The sequence below is a fragment of the Limanda limanda genome, chromosome 19 (genome assembly GCF_963576545.1).
Source record: "Limanda limanda chromosome 19, fLimLim1.1, whole genome shotgun sequence".
Classification (NCBI taxonomy): Eukaryota; Metazoa; Chordata; class Actinopteri; order Pleuronectiformes; family Pleuronectidae; genus Limanda; species Limanda limanda.
This window is the reverse complement of record NC_083654.1, coordinates 947,688-973,409: the sequence shown is the minus strand read 5'-3', so window position 1 is coordinate 973,409 and position 25,722 is coordinate 947,688. Positions and strand designations below refer to the sequence as shown.

General features: G+C 41.5%; 1 protein-coding gene and 1 long non-coding RNA gene across 4 annotated transcripts; both read right to left on the bottom strand.

The window, feature by feature from the left end:
- Window positions 1–5,206: 5,206 nt before the first annotated feature.
- On the bottom strand, window positions 5,207–7,968 carry LOC133026312 (uncharacterized). The gene is made up of 2 exons (XR_009683186.1): window positions 7,675–7,968; window positions 5,207–5,528 (listed from the first exon to the last, which is right to left on the bottom strand). It is a non-coding gene; the product is annotated as an uncharacterized LOC133026312 (long non-coding RNA).
- Window positions 7,969–13,565: 5,597 nt separating this feature from the next.
- stx12 (syntaxin 12) lies at window positions 13,566–24,931 on the bottom strand. Of its 3 annotated transcripts, none has more exons than XM_061093095.1 (10): window positions 24,829–24,931; window positions 24,072–24,211; window positions 20,731–20,800; window positions 18,539–18,638; window positions 17,274–17,411; window positions 17,063–17,106; window positions 16,250–16,358; window positions 16,047–16,119; window positions 14,507–14,589; window positions 13,566–14,418 (listed from the first exon to the last, which is right to left on the bottom strand). In XM_061093095.1, exons 2-10 carry the CDS (start codon window positions 24,169–24,171, stop codon window positions 14,326–14,328), a joined length of 810 nt encoding a protein of 269 aa, XP_060949078.1. In that variant the 5' UTR covers window positions 24,172–24,211; window positions 24,829–24,931; the 3' UTR covers window positions 13,566–14,325. The 3 variants fall into 3 exon arrangements, with proteins under 3 accessions (XP_060949078.1, XP_060949080.1, XP_060949079.1); XM_061093097.1 differs by having other exon boundaries at window positions 24,853–24,931; XM_061093096.1 differs by having other exon boundaries at window positions 24,857–24,931.
- Window positions 24,932–25,722: the final 791 nt, after the last annotated feature.

Here is a 25,722-nt window from a genome sequence, read left to right as displayed (position 1 = left end):
AGTATGAGGTTCACTTACTACAGCTTGTAGTCACATCTAGTGGCCCTGATTAGTGGATGTAGATTGTGCAGTTGTCATTGAGATGGCTCAGCTGTTATCACATGACAAAAGCATGGAATAACATGAAAACATGTGGATGTGAATGCATAGTTCCTCTCCCTGTTCAAATATGGCCTAGGGTGAGATGTGTGTCCACCTTTTCCAGCTGTCCACTGTTACAACCCTGAGGTTGTGTGTCTCTCTCTCCCTCTCTCTGTCTCCCTAGTGTGTGTGTGTGTGGCCTGATTGATGGCAGGTGGGACCTGATGATTGCTGCTCCAGGATTGGCCAGACTGAAGAGAGGAGCCTACAAGAAGCACGGACTGACTGCAGTCTCCCTCTCTCCACCGAATCTCCCACTTCCAACCAGGACCAGTGTCGGTTTGTCGTATTGTTTTGTTGTGTAGATATATATGTAAATGAGTGTTGGTGGTAGCCCTGTAGGAGGGAGAAGCCTTTTCCTTTACCCCTGTTTTCTCCTGTGTTTTCCTGAGTAGGAGTTAGATAAGCATTTGTCTTTTTGTTAACAGTTTTGTTTCATAGATAGGAACGTAGGGAATAAGATTGTTTTGTTTGTTGTGTTGGCCTTTCTCCCTCTGAAGCAAATAAAAGCTACCACTAAACCAGAAATCCTTTGTGACACTGGCCTGCTTGGGAGTGGGAAGAATGGGGAGAGCACCACATGGCACGTCTCTGGCTTCCCCTAGACCAGGGGCATAACACCACTCCTGTTTGAGATACTGTCTGATAATGTTCATTCAATTTTTCAAGAAGTTATAAAAAGTCAGGACTGCATACCATTTAGCAACCTTAGAGCTGTGCTGATAAACGCTTAAAATGGGATCCACTGTTGGCAGGAAGAATGTAGTGGTGCACAACCTCATATTAACCTCACTTGACAGCTGTTGGGAACACAACATATTTGGATGACAACAGTGTATTATCTTCCCAGGACTTCTATGCAGTGTCTACACGATGGGTTGCTGCAGAGAGCAAACATTCTAGGCGCCTATCTTGACAACCTTATTGTTATGACAAGACTCCAGGAAGCCGGACAAAAATACATTTTTACTTTTCTCAAAAAAGTTTATTACGGGCGTTACTCTTTCTGTAACCACATGCTGACTCTGTGCAGCTCTGTGCTTAACACACAAATATGTTATTGATATTGATACAGCATTCTCATCTAAATCTTAATTTTAAAGTCATTTTCATACACCGATACAATATTACTTTCAAAGTGCATCAGGATATCTGTATGCCAAAGTCATGGTTGCATGAAGGTGCCAGTAGAAAGGTTCCTTGTCCACACTGGCTGGAGCTGTGCTGTTTTGACTGCGAGGAGCTGGCAGAGTCATGTCCCCTTGGATTTCAAGTGGAGCAGGTCTGAGAGGAAATACCACTGGCACAGAGTAGGAGCAGACATACCTCACCTCTGACAGTCTGGATAAAACACTTCAGCACTGCTGCAGGCTGAAAGCAGATCAAGGAGAAGGCATAGGCCAACAACACGTTGCTATGTGTTGCTGTAAGCTGACAACCCTGAAGGACAAGAGAGGGGATTTCTGTGAGCAATCCCAAAGGTTCTTTATGGAGTTTGGGGTGGCATATCACATTGCCCTCCTGCTTACCCCATTCTCTGTTTCCTGAGCTCATTCATACACACCCAGACAGGAGAGGCCCTTGAAGACCTTCCAGTGTTAACATTTGCCCGTCTGGAAATAATTAAAGAAGGAAAAAGGGGGATGAGTTGGTTGGACCAATTTTCACAGAGTCCATGAGACCCACCCCAACTTCACACTGTTAGTACTCACTTCTTTTCTCACAATCCCTCTGTACCACCTTAATCTTTTGGTTCCCTCCTCTGCATCACACCATCCGTCTTGCCTCTCGCTCCGGCACTCTACAATGAATATTTTGACAAATACTCAGCTGTGTCATTGTAATTCTATGACTTGCAGATTCCAATGAAAGCTCACTCTCTTTCAGATTTGTAACGGGAATAGCCGTTCTTTTCAGACATTTGGACCTAATGTATGCAAACATCAAGGATGCATACACCTCATCCCCCCTCCCCCCGCTTGGTCGCTCGGATCACAACCTCGTTCACCTCGTCACGGACTACACCCCTGTGGTGAATAAACAACGACCTGTGAAGAGGACTGTTAAGGAGTGGTCTGAGGAGACCAGTGCCAGGCTCAGAGACTGCTTCGAGACTACAGACTGGGAGGCACTCTGCAGCCCCCATGGCACTGACATTGACAGCATGACCCACTGCATCACGGATTATATTAACTTCTGCGAGGAGAACACTGTGCCCTCCAAGCTGGTACGGTGTTTTCCCAACAACAAACCCTGGGTGACCCCCGAGATAAAGGCCCTGCTGAACGAGAAGAAGAGGGTCTTCAGATCGGGGGACAAAGAGGAGCTGCGCAGAGTCCAGAAGGAACTCCGGCTGATGATCAGGAAGGGGAAGGACAGCTACAGGAAGAAACTGGAGAAGCGGCTGGAGCAGAACAACGCCAGGGACGTTTGGAGAGGGCTGCAGACCATTGCAGGCCACGGAAAAGGTGTGGGAAGACAACAACCCAGCGGGGACAAGGACTGGGCAGATGAACTGAATCTGTTCTTCAATAGATTTGATTCCCCCCCCCCTGCCCCCTCTTCACACCTCTCCTGGCCAGCCCCCCCTCCCCCTCCCCTCCTCAGCCTGCCACCTTCGACACCTGACCCCCACCAGCCAACCCCCACCCCATCTCCAGATCATCATCCCCCCTTGAGACTCTCACCACTCCTCACCCCCACACCCCCACCCCAGTCATCCTCCACCCCCCTCTCTATAACAGATGATCAGGTGAGAAGCCAACTCAAGAAGATCAAGGCAAGGAAGGCCCCGGGCCCGGATGGTATCAGCCCAAGACTGCTCAAGGACTGTGCTGACCAGCTCTGTGGTGTGATCATGCATTTGTTCAACCTAAGCCTGAGCCTGGAGAAAGTCCCAGCCCTGTGTAAGACCTCCTGTGTGGTCCCGGTGCCGAAGACGCCGCGCCCCAAGGAGCCTAACCACTTCAGGCCAGTTGCCTTGACTTCTCACCTGATGAAGACGATGGAGAGGATTATCCTGAGACACCTACGACTGCTGGTGGGCACACAGCTGGACCCCCTGCAGTTTGCTTACCAGCCTGGGATTGGGGTGGACGACTCAGTTACCTACCTGCTGCACAGATCCCTGCTACACCTGGAGGACAGCAGGAACACTGTGAGGGTCATGTTTTTTGACTTCTCAAGTGCATTCAACACCATCCAGCCTTCACTGCTCAAAGTGAAGCTGGAGAACGTGGGAGTGGACCAACACCTGGCTGCATGGACAACGGATTACCTCACCAAGAGACCACAGTATGTGAGGCTCCATCACTGTGTGTCTGACGTGGTGCTCTGCAGCACAGGTGCCCCTCAGGGTACGGTGCTCTCCCCTTTCCTCTTCACCCTCTACACCTCCGACTTCACCCACAACACCACCCACTGCCACATCCAGAAGTTCTCAGATGACACAGCCATCGTTGGATGTGTTCCTGAGGGGAATGACCTGGAGTACAGGGCGGTCATCACAGACTTCGTCAGCTGGAGTGAGCTCAACCAGCTTCAGCTGAACACCAGCAAGACGAAGGAGATGATCGTGAACTTCCGGAAAAAAGCATCCAACTTAACACCAGTGAACATCCAGGGATTGGACATAGAGGTGGTGGAGAACTACAAATTCCTGGGTGTTCACCTCAACAACAAACTGGACTGGTCCGACAACACACATGCCCTCTATAAGAAGGGCCAGAGCCGCCTCCACCTGCTGAGGAGGCTGAGGTCCTTCGGAGTGTGCAGGGCTCTCCTCAGGACTTTTTATGACTCTGTGGTGGCTTCAGCAATCTTCTACGCTGTGGTCTGCTGGAGGGGGGGTAGCACGGACAGAGACAGGAGCAGGCTCAACAGACTGATAAGAAGAGCAAGCTCTGTCCTGGACTGTCCTCTGGACTCCATTGAGGAAGTGGGGGACAGTAGGATGTTAGCCAAGCTGGCGTCCATCATGGGCAACACCTCTCACCCCCTACATGACAATGTGGGGTCCCTGAGCAGCTCCTTCAGCAGCAGACTGTTACACCCACGGTGTAAGAAGGAGAGGTTCCGCAGGTCCTTCATCCCGGCTGCAGTCAGGCTCTACAACACCAGCACCACCTGATAATGTTGTAGTCCCTGTCTATTATCTTTATCTCCACTCAACCTCTCACCATAGCTGTATTTGTATTTTTATTTTTCTTATTTATTTTTTTACTCAGATCACTACTATGCACAATAATATTCAACACTTTACATCTATATTTATATCATGGTCACTTATAATGGTTACATTGCAATATTTATATTTTCCTTTATACTATCTTGTAGTATTATTTATATTATGGTCACTTACTTTTAATTATTTTTTCTGTATCATGGTCACTACTGTTGCAATATTACTTATAATACTTTTGTTTTCATTACAATAACACTTACATCACTCCACTTTCTCCCCAGTACCTGCTTTTGCACAGTGTCTGTTTTGCAGGTTGTTTTTGTTTTCTGTATATTTTTACTCTCATTATGTGTAGTTTAGTAGTGTATATATTTTGATCTTTCTTTTTTATTGTTGCTTCGGCACTGTTATTTAAATTCTGTTTTTCTCTTTTTGCTGTAACAAGTGAATTTCCCCGTTGTGTGGATAAATAAAGAAATCTAATCTAATATTGTCAATTGGCCTGAGCTGAGTCTGGACAAGAAGGCCTTATCAATGGGTGTGCAGTGCATATGTGTGCATGTGTGTCTTCATGTCAGTGTGTTTAAAGCACATTTAAGAACTGTTAGAATGTTTGTAAAAATGGAAAGTGATTTATAAATGAATGGATAGAAAGAAAAGTGCTCAGATTATGATAGAAGTCCCACAAGCAGTCTTATCAAAGAGGAACATTTTAAGCCTAACCTTAAACGTACAGTGGATGTCCAACCCAACTGGGAACTGGTTCCGCATGAGAGGAGCCTGTTAGCTGAAGGATCTACCTCCCATTTTATTGTTAAAGATTTTTCTAGGATCCATAAGTGAGCCTGTGTTTAGGGAGCAAAGTCATCTTTTGGGACAGTACAGTGTTATAAGCTCTTTATTTATTACATCAGGACTTGATTAAGGATTTGTGTGCAAGGAGCAGGATTTAAATCCGCTCTGTTCTCCTCAGTCTGACTCTGATGAAACTGTGACGACTGGGGTTTCTCTTCATCTTCTTCAGTCTTCACAGTGACAGGAGTCAATGTGAACTTGATATTAGCTTCTTCCTCCTGACTCATCCTCAGTTCTATCTGTTCCTCTTTAATGTGGGGGGGCTCTGGGTCCTCCTGGTCCACAAGGGGGCTCCACTGCTGCTGCTCAGGATGAACCTCTTCTTTACTCACCACCAGCTGCAGGAATGCTGCAGGGAGAGTAGAGAGGTTTGGTACATTTTTTGGTCTCAAATAGTGTCACAATACCAATATTTTTGTTTCAATAACAATCCTTTTCTTTAAAAGAAAGAGGTTGGCTCTGAGCCAGTGGCACCACACTTCTGTTTGATTGTATGATATGTAGTTTGTGAGGCTAGTCGTGTGCAGGTTTATCCTGGGTTGAAAGGCCAGAATTACAATGTAATTTATGTTAATTATTTCATACTGAATAAATTGTATTGTTTTCTTGTTTGCTTTCATGTATTGTAGGTGTTTTTTGACAATGGAGAAGTAGCCTTCATTTTATGCTATGACATTCTTAAATGTACTGCAGGATGTTTGCATGGAGTTAAAGCAAAGCCTTGCACCCATAGGAAATATACGGTTACACTGGCTGCAGAACAGCTTGCTTATGTTAAAGATTTAGTGTTTGGAATTTAGTGATATCTGTTGAGGAATTTTTATACCATCCTCACACATTAGTGTATATGCTACTATATATATATATATCTGTACAGGAGAATAGTGTCTGTCTAGTTTCCACACACACTCCCTTCTCACTAAGCAGTATGACAAGTCAGGTTATAGATAAAAGGACCGTCCAACAGTGCATTGTAGTATTCACGCTCAGGGACTTTCATATCTAACTAAGATGTGCCCAGACAGAGTCACCAACTTCAACACAAAGGCATATTTCACTGAGTGGCAAGTCATTAGGGTTGCACGATATATCGACAATCTTTCGTCATTGCGATATTCATTTGTGCAATAGATGTATCGCAAAAGACGGCAAAAAAATGGTGTTTCATATTTTCTGTGCGTGTCTCTCTGACTCTCTACCGTTTAAAAGTTGAAGTCCGCTAAAATCTGTAAAAAAAAACATGTATGAAAAGACTCTAAATTAACACTGTAGGTGGGCTTAGTGGAGCTGTGCATGGCTCCCTGGTGTCTGCCCCAGACCCAGTGGCGCCGTGGCCGGGCTTTGCGCCTTATCCTGGCTGTGAAGCTGTCAGTGGTCTGTCAGTAGCCAGGGAGCTTTCATGTTGATTTATCGCAAGCAGGGTTGGGTTATCATTTAAATTTGATTAATTCTGATTCCCCATTGAGATTCCAAAATGGTATTAAAAAAGGTCTAATGTTTAGATAACAAAAATATCTTTATTGGACTGGTCCAATGCACAGTAGCTGTGCTCATGTTACACCGGGCAGCAGCAGTAACGTCTTCTGGTAGACAGGCAACATTACAAAATAAACCACACAACTTATCTCGGAGCCTTATCGGACTCAATGTCTTTAACCCAACTGTGTAAATTAGTAGTAACTGAGATAGTGATATGTTGAAACTTTTTGCCTTGAAAATACTGCTGTTTAAATTAACCAAACAACAGTCATATTTGTGGAAGAAAATGTTTTTATTGTCCCTGTAAACCAGGGGTCTGCAGCCTTTTTGACAATAAGAGCCAATGTGACATTTCCTTGTTAATTAGTGTGCCATATCAACATTTTTTTTTAAATTTAAATTTGTATTATTGAACCACATTTATAATTCCAACAGACATGTTATTGTATTCCATTAATCTTTGCTATATATAGAACAACACTTTAAAGAAACATGTTTATCTTATTATGATTGCAATAATAAGCTTGTCATTAACCCCACCAACCACACTTATTCAGATTTGCGAAAGCTTGCTTCAGTCGCATGTTTTTGGGGTTGGCAACGACTGAGAGAGTTGGCTTGCTTCTCATACCTGGACACTGCACGTCTGATTAATTCTCCCTTATCTGCCTGATCTTTGAAACTTCTTTCTTGCCTTGTTTCCAAGTGGCGCTTAACACTGGACGTTCGGCACGCATCATTTTCAAAACATAACATGCAAACAGCACGGTCCTTATCTGTATATATTTGTATCTTTTACACCTTGTCTTAATGCATTTAAAGATAATGTAAAATTCTGATCATCTTCTTGATGCAGTCAGTGATGAGCTGCTCTGCACACGTTAAATAGATTTAAGAGCCACAACTCACAAATGTATCTTGTGTCTGTCCGAGAAACGCAAGCTCCACTAGTTCAGCTAGCACGGAGCATCTCAGCTCCTCTAGCTTGGCTACCACACAACAGCTTAGCTACTAACCTGACTTCAGGCTTCATCACGGCATCGAGCAGCCTCCTCTGGCGGCAGATCTCCCGCTCTGACCGCTCCACTCGGTCTTTGTACTCCGCCACGGTTTCCTCAAACACAGCGACGATCACCTCCGCCGCTGTCGTTAGCCGCTCGGTGAGCAGCGCTCTCAGCGCCGGGACTTGAGACGTTTCTTCTCCTTTCTCCACTTGCAGCAGAAAGTCTTCGGCGGCTGCGTGATCCGCTCAAGTACCGACACCCGCAGCAGAAGCACGGCGCACATTTCTCCTTTGTGCGCACTTTGAGTTAGGGAGCGAACCCAGAGGGCTAGCGGCAGGTAAACATAGACACCGAGTTCAGATATAGCAGCGACACCTGCTGGACTGAAGGACACATGTTACTGATCAGTTCTGAAGCAGTGAAATAAAAACACATTTTAACATATAAACATGCTAAGAACATACATGTTGTAAAAGGAAAACATTTAACCACAAAAATACAGAGGAGGCATATTGATTCCTGGTTCCAGGAACAGTTCTTGTCACATTTAAGCTCTGTCTGGTTGTTATAATGTAAATGTTAAAATTGATATTACAGATGTGATGATGTTATTAATGAGCAGCAACAGATCATATATTAACAACATCAATCAATATAATAATCAATTCAGTTTTATAACTATAGCACCAAATCATAATATGCATTATCTCAAGGCACTTTACATAGAAGGTCAGAAATTATAGAGCAACCCACAGTTCACTCATTAACTGGAAGAAAACTCTAGAACCAGACTCAATTTCAAGACATCTGCCTCGAACGGTTGGTTCAGGGACAAATGCGGAAGAGAGAGAGAGAGACATGGGGGAGAGAGACTAGGAACAGCATAGGGTTTCAGCTTTGACTAGTTATAATGAAATCAATAAGAGTGTAAAGATGTTATTTATGATAGCAGCAACAATGAATATAATAATTAATAATAAGTATTGTTATTAATGATGCTGTTAATAATAATAATTAAAAAGTTCTCAGTGCATGATTGGAGCTCTAGACCTATAACAGCATAACCAAGTTTAACCTTAAAAGAGGTGTCTGCCTCTCAAACCCAGAGTGGGAGCTGGTTCCACAGGAGAGGAGCATGCTAGCTGAAGGCGCCACCTCCTGTTCTACACTCACAGATTCTAGAACCAGTGGCGTTGGCCACTGGCCAAATTTCTCAGGGGGAGCAATTGTTGCGATGATGGCTAAGGTTACCTGTTTAGCGGGTAAGTAAACTCAACTGACCTAGACATTGTCTCATTTGCATTATGTACATTTGCATAACATTCGTTTTTTTCTGGTCACCTTGCATAGCAATACCCGCAGTAACCACAAGACACAGATTTTTCCTTAGGCTATACTGTACAGTCATTTTGTAAACAGGTCTTCAATAAAATTACTTTGGCACTAAAATGCCTGAAAAATCCACTGTGGTCAACAGATAAATACTGACTGAGAGTCTTTAAACAGACCATTCTTGTGCAAATAATTCCTAACTGGCTTGCCATAGCTTTTTGAAGATATATAGAGGGGCTGGATATGTTACTAAAACATGTTAGCTGCAGAGGTTTTATCATTTAATGTTAGTGTATCTGTAATTTGTCCATCTCCATGCAACTTCTAGCAGGTTGGGATACCCCTGGAGCTCTCAGGCGACATTCTGTCTTTTTACTCTTTTGCCTAAAAGTAGAACTACATATTGTATGTGTCAATCTACGAATTTTGGACAAGTCAGGACTGCTTTGGGAATTGGGTCAGCAGACTATGTGCAATATTTGAAATCTAAGAACATACTATTTTCAAAGGCATTTTATTGATGCTTTCCATGTCTTGAGTTGTTCTAATGCTTCAAACAGTTGCGCTTGACTCTCTTTTGTATGAGCTGAAAAAAAGATGTCGAAACAGGGATGCTGTATGTGTGCAAGTACACACCGGCACAGCTCCCTTCAGCCAAAGGACAGCTGCTTTTTTTGATGTTTTTTTTAACCCAGTAAAATGTTTCTGGTTTTTCCATTGATATATGAATGTCCAAATCATCTAAAACCAAGCTTTCACTAAAGGAATGTGACTGACACATTTTATTCCAAAATAGCTCAATACCTCTGCATTTAAGTATGTTCATATTCCAGATTACTGCTTCACATGCTCGCACAGCTCCATACTGTATTTCTTAATATGACAAAAGAGCACGTGGAGCACTGGTGCAGTGCCAGCAAGCTAAGCCTGATGTTTAACCTAGAATGAAAGTGAGAGTCTGTAATAGCTTATTATGTGATTAGTCTCACTGGGCTGTTGTGCAGTTACAGAGCTGAACCTGCTTCACTTAATGGCATATGCTCCAAAACTGAAATACAGGTTCCATATGCTGGAATAAAATTGCTGGCAAAAATATTGTTTAAAATCACTGTAATATAATGCAGTCACTTTCTAGCACTAGACTTGAGCTAAAAGTTAAATTGATGGTCGGTGTTATATTTGATGTTTTTTTGGCTGCAAGGTATAATTTAGTTCCAGTTCTTTGCTGTTGAGCTGCTGAAACAGCTGGATTTAATAAAAGGCTGGACATTAGTCGAGTCGGTTGGAGGGAGTCCTGTCAGCCCTCTGCTCTGAGTCAAATATACATATCAGTAACTCAGCCAGACAGCCAACGATAAAAAAACACAGGACACCAGAACCCTTGTGCGAGCTACAGTCGAGACATGTGAGCTCACCCAAGTTGTCAAAGTCCTTCTACTCCAGTGTTCTTTCTTCTCACGCACCTCTGTGCTACTTAAAGACAGATGGAAGATTTAATCTGGCAGCAGGGAGTGGTGCCAATTACCTGCTCTGCATGGAGGCCAAAAACATTAAAGTCAGACTAATGTGATAACATTTGAAAACCAGTCCAAGAGCCCATTAGAACTCTTCATCTTACATAATGTTTGTGCTGGACAAAAATAATAAAACTCACATGTATTTTGTCAGTGCCATATTTGTCATTGATAAATCAGATATCTACATTCATCATCTTTATGTCGCTGAAGTTTCCTGTTCAGGTTTTAGGAGAAGGGGATTGGTCAAGACTAACAATCTAAAGCAACATGCAGTGAGTGAGGAGATGGGAAACATAGGGTACCGGTCCATCACATGTATAGCACACAAATTCACACTAGCAGGTGGCTTTGGCTCAGGAGGTAGAGAGGGTCAGCCACTAATTAGAAGATTGGTGGTTCAATCCCTGGCACCTCCAGTCATGCTGAATCCCAAATTGCCCCAGATGGATGTGCTCACAGTGTATGACTGTATGAATGATGTGTATTCAAAAGGATTGTGTATAGAAACACTGTGTGAATGGGTGAATATAACTTGATTGGTCGATAAGAATGGAAGGTACTATTTTGAGTCTCCAGTCTGGTGCAGATGGAATTTCCAGTTCAGTATGTCGTACCAGGAAGCCTGCTTGGTCTTCTCAAGTCATATTCTTAAATCTGTATGTTACCTGCAGTGCCATGCCAGGACTTTTATACATAGGTAAGCAGAGTTGCAGAATGTACCAAAGATTAATATGAGAACTACTTGTTTAAAACACACTTAAAGTAATGATTAATACATATAACCTGTTGTTAGTACTAGAACTATAATTGAAAATGAATGAAAAAGCAATCATGTAGGATTTAATCAATCAATCAAGTTTTATTTGTATAGCCCATATTCACAAATCACAATTTGTCTCATAGGACTTTAACAAGGTGTAACATCCTCTGTCCTTAACCCTCAACAAGAGTGAGGAAAAACTACTAAAAACCCCTTTAACAGGGTAAAAAGAACATAGAAACCTCAGAGAGAGCCACATGTGAGGGATCCCTCCCCCAGGACGGACAGAAGTGCAATAGATGCCACATGTAAAGGAGAACATCAGAAAGATACGGGTTTTAGCACCATTGAAAAGGGTAAACATTTTTGAAGCAAAACTGAAGGTCAATGAATTGATGGATTATTGTCAGTAATGGTCAAGTATCTGAGAAGAAATACTGTGTATCAAGCTGGTATCAAGCAGTCCTGCTGCAATCATAGTCTATGGTCAGCAGTCAGCAAGATCATGATCCACCATCAAGATCGGATGCCACTTTAGTCCACAGTCATTGTCCACTGCCGCCATTAATGTGATTCAATGATCAGTAATCTGATTTAGACCTACAGCGAGTGCCATGTTGGTCTATTCACATGTCACCTTATTGGGGTTTAAATATACCCTTCCTGGTATGGGCTTCAGATTCTGGGTGCTGTTACACTGGTAAACTTACTGAGAGGACATATTTTCACCTGGGTCCAGGATTTTTTTAACCACTTTCTTTTATGTTGTGAGACAGGGAATATGGAGTGTGTTTTTTCAGGACTTGCTGAAAAATATGAACTCTTCATACAGTAGTTTCACCCTGTGTGATTGATAAAGAGCAAAGATGAAACGTTGCACTTCTAATACACCGATCCAGATCCATCATGTGTCAGGCACGTGTGATGAGAGATTGCTGCTTCTGCACATGGGGATGAAAAGTCTGGAAATGCACTGCCCCCTTTTGGAAAATGTCTATATCACTTAAATATTTTTCAGCTATTTTCGCAAATGTGACACGATATGTCTATACTGCGCTCATCTTTCTAAACATTTCAGTGTTTGCTTTACCTACATGTCACTTACTGTGTAGCTTTCTCTCCCTCTCTCATTTCTGCAGTCATCTCTGACTGAGCGGCTAGACACAACGCAACAACAAACACTCTTATTATAACAACCAGTCTGACAGAGCTTAAAGATGATGGTAACACAACTGTCCCTGGTATCTCTCTCTCTCTTCCATTTTTCTCCACTCATCCAACCGGTTGAAGCAGTCTGTTTCTCTGAGAGTTTCTTTTTCAGTTAATGTGGACGTTTTTCTCCCCAGTTTTGTAATTGTAGAAATTGTTGGGTTTCTTTCTTACTTCGTGTTACTCTATTCTTAGGGTCTCGACCTTTCTATCTAAAGTGCCTTTAAAATTACTTTCTGTTAAAGCCAAGATTTGCTAAGCCACAAAATTTGCAAAGATATTTGAGTTGATGTCCGCCATATTTACTTTTTTTGTCATTAATTTCGCTCAATTAAAATAGATGTGTTGGTCTCTCAATTTTTACCAAAAGTAAAGTTCAAACCAATTTGACATGAAGCACTATTTGTCAAATATTTTAGTTAGACAAGGTTAAGCAATACTCTGCTGCTGCTAACAGGTGAGCCCACAGATAAGGTGGTTTTAGTCAAAGGACCACAAACAGCTTTGGTGATAACAATGATATTTACGTTGTATAGAACCCAAAATACATTAACACGACGCCTCTTAAAGCACGGGTTTCATGAATGTTTCGCTCAGGCTAGCTTTGCTTACTAGCGTCATCCATTTTCATTGAAAAACAACATAACTGGCTGGCAATAGGTCAAGGTCTGTGTCAAACAGTGGTTGCTCTCTCCTGGATCAAAAGGCAAACTATACCAGACGGTCTGATGCATTTCTAGGCTGTACATTTTGAACTCAAACACTTCATTACAGGTCCTATACAAACTATTCCTGTCAAGTTTGAACATGCATTTCAATTTCAAGTAAAATGTGACAGCCTTGATGTGTATCTCTCTTTGGCGAGTTAAACATTATCATAGCTGACAGAAATAATGGCAGAGATCACAAAAATAAAATCCACATCCAAATTATTATGGTTTACCTTTCATCAGAATCATTAAGATCAAACTTCCAAAGATTTCAGGCCAAACAAATGCCTTGACTTCCCTGAGGAAAAGCACTGAACCAACATTTTAACACTTGGAGGTGAAAAACTGATGACGCGCTCCAAAGAAGTTTTAAAATAGTTTAAAACATTTATTATGCATAATACCAGGAGTCATAGAAATTCATTTAAATATGTTTCGTTTGAAGACTTTCATTTTTTAAACACCGTCATTATTATCCAGAAGTTTTTTAGCAGACTATAATGCAGCACTCTGGGATATTTACAGACCAGGGGTTAATTTATATTGGTTATCAGTTTAAGTTTTCATTTTACAACATGTATAGTACAATCACATATGCCTTCACCACCAGTGTCATAATAGTCCCATGTAATGTTAGTGTGAAGGCCAAGAGCCATTGCAGAGCCTGTGACCCTGCATATACTCTACATCGGCAGGTAGCACAACAACAGCTGACAAATAATCATTTACAACCCTTAAAACCTTGGGTTTTACTTTGACAAGCTGTATCTCTTATTGTTATTATGCCGATGTCTGAAATTTCAAATAACATTTTTATATACAGTGACATACAGACATACAGTGAAAGCTAGTGTTAGTGCAGTAAATAAGAAATGAATGCGAGGGAATCTCAGGTCTTAAATCGCTCCCCTACACCACCTCATCTTCTCAGTTTCAATTTGTTCAGCTATGTTACAGAAACAGGCTTGATCGGGTGACGACAGTATGTTTTCCTTCAATGACCAGCCCACTGCAGAAATTTACTCTCCTGAATTCAACATAGTGATCAGCCTTTTTTCATCATTCCAAGCAGGTATTTGCAGGTGAGAGGGGGCACAGTTAAATATAGAAGTGTCACACAAGTTGTGCGGTCGACTCACTTCGCAGCTTGCCAGATGATAATGCCAAGTATGACAAGTACGATGGAACCAACCATTGCAAGGATGCATATCTTCTTCCGGGACTTTTGCTGTGATAAAGAAGCACAGACTGGAGGGTTAGTGGCAGGGACCTCACTGACTGACAGCACTCAGGACTGACAACTGCTGCACACTCACCTGGTAGTAACTGGCTCTCTGGAGCTGCTCTGTTCCTCGTTCTACGTGAACTTCAGCATTTTCCACGTTTGCCTCAATGCTATCTGCAGGGCAGAGCATAGAGAAAGGTGAGCTGAAAGCTAAATAAAACTGCTTTCAGACATGCACTGAACTCCTGAGGAGGTGTGCGAGAAAGCAAATGTCCGAATGAGAGCCTCTGGAGTTTCTGTAGACTTTCTCTGCCTGGCCCCCTGGTATAAAGTCAGCCGGAGCCGATGTGAGAACATAGCAAGAAATCCTACGCAGCATTCACCAAGCACAAGTGGGGGTTTTTGATGACGTTTCCAACAGGGAAAAAATTTAAGGAAATGGTAGCATACACACTGAAGACAAAGAAGTAAAGGGAGTTTGTGGTGGTAAGAGCCCATGTAATAGTCAAAGTGGTGTGAAATAAAATAAGTGATCTCTACCGCAGAATTAATACATCACATTCTGCCTGCTGCACCACCCTCATCTGAATACTGCAGAAAATTTGTTGCTGTTGTGAGTGGAGAATCTCTTGTTGCGTCGTGCATGTGTGTAAGGCAAACTGCTTAGACTAGAGGAGAAACTACATTCAAGTTGAACTCTGAGGTCCGAGCATGCTCAGAACTGTGAAAGTTCGGTATAGTTAACTACACACACATACTATACTCTCTTTATATGGCCATATAGTTGTATACAATTAATACAGACACATTTCTGACTCTTTTATACTTTTTTCTTCTTTTCTTCAGTCTCATTACAAAATTGAACCAGTATATTTGTCTCATCTATATTCGATACTCCTTAGTGGTTTACAAGTTACAAACTGAAATATGCCAAGTACTCAGACCATTCACCTATAGCAGCAGTTAGAGCGTAACGTTTTCTCGGTTAAGTGCCTCCCATTCCTCTTGGCAGAATAATTCAAGCTCAGGTTGGATGTGCACAGGCATTTTTAGAGATGCTCTACTGGGTTCAAGTCCAGAGTCTTTATATATATACTTTTTCTGGAACCACGCCTGTGTTTCTTCGCAGGATGCTTCATGTCTTTTTCTGAAATGAAGTCCTTCAGTCCAGGATTCTGAGCACTCAGGAGAATGTTTCCACTCAGAATTATTTTTAATATTTATCTAACAGGCGTCTGACCATGGGGTCTCATTCAGCACAACTGGGTTCTTGGTTATAAGTCTGCACAGGGCATCTAGTTCCCAATAACACGTTATGGCACGTTATTATGACCAGATGAAGGAAGAGAACTAATGGAACCCTGCCCTGCTCCTGGGCACAGTTACAGATTTCATTGTTACATATGTTATTGTATGGTGGCCTGTGTCCTGACAAAATCTTGTGTCAGAGGTCTATGAGGTTCTGGTTTGGAATTTACTCAGACATACACCATCAACTGAAAGAAATTAAGTGAAGAGCAGATAAACTCCAGTTGAGTTCTAGAATCATCTAAAAAACGATTAAAATGTGTAGAATGCTTCAGAGAACCACTACAATTGCCATAACCAAGGGTTAGAATAGCGCTACTCACCTATCATTTCTCCCTGATCATGGATCATCACTGCCAAGTCCTTGAAGATCTGGTTAACATCCATGATGTCAGACTGAAACAGACAAAATCAGTTGAGGCAGTTGTATGTGGTCCAACGGCATGACAGTGGATTTTAAAATAAGTCTGTAGCCATGATTGTGTTCCACTGTGTCCTCTATATTAGAAATACTATGCAAACGGACCTCTAGCTGTCTGATGTTGGTTTCTCTGTCCTTGATGAGCTCCAGATCCTCCTCTGTGATCGCCGCCACCTCCTCTTCCTGGGCATTCATCTGACCCCAGTCGTCTTGGCTTATTACAAACAGGAAAGACACAAACATTTTGTCCAAAAACTAAAGCTGATCGTTCTTACTGTTGTATATTGTTTTCAGTCTTGTTTTCTTCTGTGCAAGTATAGATCATGTTTGCAGTGAAAACATTTGTTTTAAGCACAATGATTTAATTTCTTGTCTTTAATAGCCAAGTTGATTAATTGATTAATTTATTAATGGACAGATTCAGACAGGAACACAGACTAAAGAGTGATGGACATGTTCTCACGTGAGAGACAGAACTGCAAGGACTGCAGCTGAAACTATGGGGTCTGACCGTCTGCATGGACGATGAAAACATTATGGACTGTAGCGCGAGATGTCACCCGCCATATAGTGCTGCAAATTGCATTGTTGTTGTGAGGAGTGTGGATTTTTTTTTTCCATATGAAATTGTGGAAGAAAATATAAGAAAATGGCAGTCACCACAGTCTAGATACTTGATGGGATACATTGAGAGATGCTAGGTTTCTCTTTTTGGAGATGGAATTCTTAATTTATTATCTCCACTGAAGAGGTTGTTTTCATCAGCATTTGTTTGTTTGTCTGTTAGTCAGCAGTAAACCACTGGAAAGATTACCATGAAACTGTGGAGTTAAGGACTCTTCTAGGTGCTATTCTAGTTCAATCTAAACAACTAAACTGCCAGGCAATGAAACTCTGACTGAATGTCAAGCTACTTACTTATCGAAAGATACCAGTTTTTCATCTCGAGAACTGTCCTCAGCCTGAGAGAGAACAGAAAAGCCATTAAAGTCAAAGTCCATTGAGTAAAACACAAATCAAGACATGGCTCACTAGAATCTGATGTTTCTTCACTTCTGTCATGAATGCAGTTAGGGGAATTCTTCATCTGCCCTCCTGTGGTATGAAGCCACCACTGACTCCTACTTACTGACAGACGGGATCCAGCCCTCGCCCTGGCTACCGACTCCTTTTCCCTCTCTGCTGCACGCCGCTGGATTGCTTGGAAGTTGTTGAGAGCAGCTGAGAAATCATTCATCAGCCGGTCCCTCTGGATCTTTTGCTGCCTCTGGATATCACAGAGTAGAGGGACACATACAGTATGAGACCAGTTGGAAAGACAAGGAAGATCTCAAAGATGTTTGAGAAGCAAAAATAATAAAAAAAATTCTGAACTATTTGTGTTTTTTCCAGTGATACAAACTTCCTGTTTATTAGATATTCTTGATTATGAATTCATCAAGCATTTGAAACCAAAAATGTACACACTTGAATGGACAACCCCAAAACATAAAGCCTTCGGCCAGTGACTGTTGCTGGCAGGAGCCATGATAAATTAGTTCTTGTACTATTCAGTATCAGAACCATTTTAAAAGTATCAATTTAGTACCACTATCAGCAAAGACAAAAAACGATACCAAACCCAGATTTTTTACAGATACTTTTTTAGGTACACAATCACCAGAGGTAAAACCAGGAAAAATATAACTATGAAACAAACTTTATTTTTGAAAATTGTTGAAGAAACAAACTTCAAAAGGAAAAAGTCGGTTGTCAGTAAATGGGATTTAAGAGACAGGCAGAATAAGAGAATGAAATCACAATGGTTACATCATTTGAAAGTTGGTGGACCTGAGCATTCATCAGAATTACATGCAAGAGGTTAGAGGTGGGAATCGCACAATTTGTTTCAGATTCAAACCATTGATTCAATAAAAAGAAAGGAAGAACTGTAATTGGATCTTACTCATAAACGGATTATATACTTAATTTGTTTATATTTACACTTTTATATGTACATTTTTCTCTGAGTGCATCTTCCCTTCCTTTTGAAGCTTACTATATCTAATCACTTTATTATAAACAAATTGTTTTTAAAGCCGCTGTATTAGAAAAAAAACATAACCAGAGCCACATTGCTGAGACATTAGTTTAATAAAGTGTGGCTGCTGCAGTTTACAGGCCGTAAGTCAGAACCACACAGGGACTTTGCTCTTAGCACATTAAGTGGAATCTACTTAAAGGCCGAGTTGTGGAGGTTGGTGTGGTTGTATTTTAATTATGAATTTGCAGTTTTGTTAAGATTTCCATCTATTTTGAATATAAGCCTGATTGCACAGTAAAATTTAGAACTTGAGTCCAACACTATATATTTTTTGCTCCTTATGCTGGTGACAAATGAAGAGGGACACTTACCTGCTCTGAGGGTGACAAGGGCAAAGGGATTGATCCCAAGTCCTTCAGGCGCTTGTTGGTTTCTTTTGCCAATTGATTAGTATAGTGTTGTATTTGCTGCCTGTGGAGATACAAGCATTTTAGAGTTAAACTCTACTAGTCAAAAGAGCCTCACGATTCGATAACGATTCAGGAGTCAAAGATTTGATTCAAATGATGCATCTCGATGCATTTCAATGTATCAATTCAACAATTTTCTATATTACTGCACATGGCTGCTTATTCATCAATTAATAAAATCAGTCAGACAAAAATTAACTCTGTTTTTATTTAGAAAGTGCTTTAAAAAGTATTATAGAGTGTTACTGTCATTTCAAGTGTCCCATAATTTAGAAAATAAGGTTTTCAATTCATAAATCAACTGTTATGGAAGTATTCTAGAAACTGGTGAAAGGAGAACTCAGGCAGCAGGTAATGTCTTGTGTAGAAGATTGTAATGTAGACTTGATGCATCAAGGAGACCAGAAGGTGAAACAATATAAAAACGCTAACAAAGTAACATGAGCAATTGTCACCCTCATTCTGAAGATGTCTCACACAGCATCTGCATATATCTCCCTCTACTTGCGTCACCCATTCTAACAGCACATCCACGAATGGCTAGAATTGCTGTCACTCTATGTAACATGAAGGTGTTCGCAACCCTATTAGATAGTTAAGCCTAAAGTATTCATTCCTAAATCACATTGTGTCCTTACGACTTGCTACTGATAAAAATACGCAAAAGAGTTGAAGTTGGTGCCTCTCTGTCTGGCCCATCCGAGTTAGATATGAAAGTCCCTCAACGTAGACACTACAATGTACTGTTGGTTGGCCCTGTATCTATAACCTGACCTTGGGTACTGCTAAGATAGAGAAGGGAGAATCTGTGGAATTAAACAGGCACTATTCTCTTGTAGATATGTGTAATATACAATATACATAATATATAGTGCCAATGCCATACACAGTTATGTGTGAGGATGGTACAAAATTCCTCAACAACAACAACAATAGTCGTCAAACTTCTGTCGGTAGGAGTGTGTATGTGTGCTCGTCTCCGTCCCTCCTCACACATCAACTGAAAATCCCATGTTTTTAGTTACTAATCGATGATGTTGGATCATGACTCCGGATCGTTCCGTAACTTTAACCCTGATGTCCTGACTGTGCGCGTCATGTTACTTCTCGAGTTGTGTGAAGCAGGGAAATGCGTGCACGGTGTGTTTTAACGCGTGTCTCATCAACTCTAGAGAATCAAACAAACACAAAGTCAACGTCAGTCCTGTACGTGTCCCAATAACTTGTGATCAGTGATGGCGTTTAATGTTAAAGTGTAAAGTAAGTGCAGGTCAGAAGAGTGAGGAGGAAACAGCCTCCGACAGAGACTCTGACACAGACAGGACCCTTAATGAGTGTCTGTCTGATCCTGGAACAGCGGTGTTATTATTGTGCAGTGGCAGGACATCGCGTAAATCAATGAACATAAATCGATTATGTTCCGTCTCTGCATCGTGATGCATCTAAGAATCGAGAAATTGACCCAGCTCTACTAGTCAATCTGATGAGTTTCTCCAGACTATGCATCACCCTTCAACAATGAAGTACATCTTCATAGTACATGTCACAATGGTGTTGTGACCATTTTGACGGGCTTACTTTGTAGTGATGTCAATGACATGTGCGCTCAGAGACTCAGTAATCTAACAGGCGCATTTCATTTTGGACAGCATAGGCCAGTGGGACAAAGTGATTATCCAAAGGGAACTCTCTCTCTGTGTGTGTGTGTGTGTGTGTGTGTGTGTGTGTGTGTGTGTGTGTGTGTGTGTGTGTGTGTGTGTGTGTGTGTGTGTGTGTGTGTGTGTGTGTGTGTGTGTGTGTGTGTGTGTGTGTGTGTGTGTGTGTGTGTGTGTGTGTGTGTGTGTGTGTGTGTGTGTGTGTGTGTGTGTGTGTGTGTGTGTGTGTGTGTGTGTGTGTGTGTGTGTGTGTGTGTGTGTGTGTGTGTGTGTGTGTGTGTGTGTGTGTGTGTGTGTGTGTGTGTGTGTGTGTGTGTGTGTGTGTGTGTGTGTGTGTGTGTGTGTGTGTGTGTGTGTGTGTGTGTGTGTGTGTGTGTGTGTGTGTGTGTGTGTGTGTGTGTGTGAAAAGAGAGAGGGAGTCCATGATTTGATACATACAGACGATCCTGGAGTTCACTGGTGTCCTCTCTGGTCCCCACCTGGTTCACAATGGTTTTGATCTGAGCAGCTGTCAAGGGAAAAAGATTCTGTGATAAAACTCAGTGTTGTGATGAAAACACAAATGTACACGCTGTCCTTAGATTACAAGTAAATGGACTTCATAAATAAAGCACTTTTCTAGTATTAACAACATATGCCACATTCCTTGTTCAACTGGAGGTCAGGGATTGAACCACTGACTCTGTCTATGAAGATGTTCAGTAGTCCAAGTCAGAGTGGTTTTCCAGGAATTGTATGAAGGCAACTGATTAAAAAACCCGAAGAAGCCTCTTGACTCGTCTTCAAGAAACTCAAGCAAGTCAAGTTGCTTATGTATACATGTACAACTCCTAGAGAACCACGACATTCCGATTAAATGACAACCCACTCTATGTCCTGAGCCACATGCAAGTCATGCGGCTTTAAAAACAATTTGTTTATAATAAAGTGATTAGATATAGTAAGCTTCAAAAGGAAGGGAAGATGCACTCAGAGAAAAATGTACATATAAAAGTGTACATATAAACAAATTAAGTATATAAGACTGAAGAATTAGTTCCTTCCTTGCACTTTAACTTCTGACCACAATAATTGAATCCATTAATCTTTGAGGCCTATGGCCTTTCTCAATACAGAGCACACTGCTCCAAAACTTATTGAAGGGACTGTATGTAGATCTTTTGGATGTAAGATCAAAAGATGAACATGAAAACTAAATATTTTAGAATGTCAGCTAGTCAACAACTCCGGATAAAGCACCATTTGTTTGAGCCCCAAACTATTGGAACATGTGACTGACTGAGCCCTTTACATTCCTTGTTCAAACATTTAATAGCTCAGAGTGTGTGCTCTTGGTTTTAGTTTACAGAGAGATGTCTGGGAGAAGAGCAGAGATATTGTGAGACTGAAACCCTGTAGTCAATGACCAGGGGCCTCATTTATAAAAGAGTGCGTAGGTTTCATACTAAAAGTGTACGTACGTACAAAATCCGGAAATGGCGTACGCAAAAGATAATTCCGATTTATAAAACCGTGCGCAAGCTCACCTGAACGCAATGTTCGCTTTAAAAATCACAGTCCACCTGGAAACGTTCATACGTGGATCTGCCTCCAAATCCGCCCTCCACACGCCCACTTTCCACCATAAATGGTCAATACAAAGCACGGCGTGAATATTAAATAATGCTGCTGACCAATGGGTTTCCACCGTGAGTCCTGACGGAGTCACCGCATCAAGCGATGTGAAGAGGAAGTGAAACTTTCTGACACTGACATCAAGGTGTTTGTTAGTGAGGTGGAGGTGAAGAGCGACTTTATGGGACAGCAGCGATGTCACTAATAAAGAAAATACACTGATACTCTGCTGCTGATGCTGTGGATAACACAATGTGTGACATCAGAGATCGCTGAACCATCGCTTCCTCCTCGTTCTTCCAGTCACATGCACACATCGAGCAGATCCCCGCTCCGGTGTCACGGCAGTATTTATTTATTTAGAGCATCGGACCGATTCCCTCACATCAGTGGATCCTCACCTCCTCTGGGATATTATTTGGAAAGTTTCCTCATTTCTTATAAGTAATCTCCAGTGCGCTCTGTGCGCTCTCTGGCTCAGTCCCGTTCACTGCAGCGATCTGATGACACACGCACAGTGTTAGAAGATATTATTAAAACCTATTAATGACTCGGCTCCGTAACTCATCTGTTAAATCGAATCTGAACCTTATTTGCTTAAAGTTGTTTTATATTTTTTTAATTAAAAGGCTCTTGTGGAACAGATACGTCGCGCGAGAAAAACTGTTGGTTTTAATGTAAATGTTTTCCCGTCTCCCCATTATAAATGAGGCCCCAGATCCTGTTCCCCCAGAGCCCAACATTTTTCCTGTTACAAACATGAAGTAAAAGAGGCAGCAGTAAAAGAGAAACTACATAAATGATAAAGATAAGTGATAGTTTTGATGCACTAATTGCAAAAAATGGTTATTCAACCAAATACATTTGTATTTACATTAAGATGATCTGTTCCTTTTTATTCACATCTAAATAATGAGTGGTCTGGTTAAAAATGTCTGGTTAAATGTGTTCAACAGATCAGGACCTGTTGAGCACATTTAGATGAAAACACAAGGAACTTAAAGCGGAAACTCTGAATTCTTGTCTCATGGTCTTCTTATGATGTTTAACCAAAAAGTCTTCAGTTCATTATTCCAGTGTCACATATCCATCCCCAGACTTGTAGATTGAGAATGAACACCCTACAGTAGAACAGACAACTGAATGTCCAGACATATTCTCTATTTATTGAATACATAAATCATTCATCAGACAAGCTGCTTGAGGGTCATTGGGAGCTGGAGCCAATCACAGCTGGTATTAGGCAATCTACAGACCTCAATCAAGATCTGAGGTCTGTATTTATATAGCTCTTGTCTAGTCTTGTTGACCACTCAAAGCGCTTTACAGTACACTCTCACACAAACCCATTCATACAGTGCATCTATGAGTAGCACTTGTATCTATGTGAAAGACCCATTTGGGGTTCAGTATCTTCCTTAAGGATACTTCAGCATGCGAAATGGGGAGGACTGGGACCTGTATATCCTGAACAGGTCACCAGTCTATCACAGAGTTGACATACGGAGACTAATATCTGCTTAACCCAATGTCTTTGGACTGTAGGAAGAAGCTGAAACACCCAGGGGAAACCCACTCAGGCAAAAGTCGAGCATGCAAAGCAGGAAGCTTCTTGATCCACCACTGTGAGGCCAGAGTGCTAAATACTGCACTCCTGTGCCACTCTAAAACCAAACAGGCTTTTGTTTGAATTAATATGATGGGCATCTTTGTGACCTGGTTGAGGTACAGTCTGATTCACATCCATATTCTTATGAATAATAAGTAAACCTCCACACAGAGTCTGCATCATACTTATAGAAGGTGCAATTGAGGCTTCTTAAAGATTTGCAAGTTGAGAAATTAGCTTTGGAAGCATTTTAATCACCGAAGTGTTGACAAAACATCTGTATCGAATCTCATATCTAACAACATTTTAAAAAGGTATGATGACAATTCCTCTATCCCCCAGACTTATTTGCTATCAAATTGATACTGATGTTCAACAAATCTGATCTTTGTGAACACCTTTTTTAAAGATTTAAAGATAGGAGACACATTTGACCACAATCAACCAATATGATTGTTGAAAAAACTAACAAGTTGAGCACAGCAGGCTGACGCAGATTTCTCCAACATCACTAGAGCTGGTAAATGAGTGAATTCTTCAGCAGAGGGACACTTACTATTCTGTGTGATCTTCTGGATGTTGGAACTGCATGTCTGTATGATAATGTTGAAGTCCTGTGGGACAGAGCGGTAGCTCTCTGCTTTGCCGTACGACATGTCTGCTAAAATTGGCTTTGCCTTTGGAGTTTAAGTTTATCTGCAGACAGAGAAACACTTTGTTATTAGAAAGCATTCACATGTGTAACTTTACAACTGTCATCTCTGCTGGGGGACTTTATAAGGCAAAGCATCGGCAGTGACAGTGTGGGGTCCGAAATGACCAAAGAGCATCAGAACAGCTGGTGTAAACTCACATCCTGACACAGGGGTTCAGTTAACGTTGGGTTAACACACTAAACTGTTCACATACGAGCAGATTAGCTTAGTCAATCTAGCTATGGATCACAGAGTCTGTTTACGGTTACAGAATTATTATGACTTCATTGTTTTATTGGCCGTAGAGATCGACCTACATACATTTCCGTGACTCAGTCTGAGTAACAATTGCTAGCTAGCTTACTGAAGTTGGATCATTTCAGCCCAAGGGTCGCATTAGACAAGTGATATCTGTTGAAACCCCGTGAGAACGTGTTGTTCACACAGTTCAGCTACAGAAAGCTACGCGAGGGAGTGCAGACATGATCTACACAGCTGTTAGCTTTGTAGCTAATTGACGTTAGCTTGTTCTGTTTCAGTTGCTTGTGAAGAACAGATTTTCTGAAACAGCCACGCGCGATTCCCATCAGTAAGATACACAATCAATGGACAGCATACCTTAATTAAAATATAATGTAATACTTGCTGAATTGTCTGTTTTTTTGATGAACACAGAGTTTCCTTTCTGCCGATGATATAGTGCTGTTCCTGGTCTGTGACGTCACCTTCTTCTTCTATGACTTTGATGGCAAATCTCGCAACAACTTCGAAGGCTTATAGCGCCATCTTCTGTGTGGGAGACTTTAGAGTCATGGCGCGCAATCAGAACATTGATAAATAAATGTGGATTCTGTGACTAAACAACCTCTGTTCTCCATAAAGCCATGTACTATGCTCCATCCCTGTCATGTCCTGTGTTTCTTCACGTCTCTATCTCCGCATTACATTGATTGCAGTGCAAACTTATTGAATCTACGTCAGCCATCTGTTATAGTTTTAATATGACATGAATAAAACTAGGCGTCTGATTATCACATGAAAATAAATACAGGAAATAGGCCTGTAACTTGACATTTGACAACAGATATATATGAGGACAGTAATATTCAGATATCCCCTTTTGCCATACATCAAAGAGCTCACAACACTGCATTGTCCCAATAGTTCACTTTCCTCCATGCAGGCTTACTTGTGGTTCCTAGAGTCTGTAAGAGTAGAATGGGAGGTGTTGAGGAATTTTTGACCATCCTTACCCATAACTTTATATGCCACTATAAATAGTGTAAATTACATTATATCTGTAAAGGATATTAGTGCCTGTCTAATTCCACACACACACACACACACTCCCTTGTCTCTTAGCAGTACCCAAGGTCAGGTTATAGATACAGGGCCAACCAACAGTACATTGTAATGTCTACGTTGAGGGACTTTCATATCTAACTCAGATGGGCCAGACAGAGAGGCACCAACTTCAACTCTATTGCGTATTTCACCAGTGGCTAGACATTA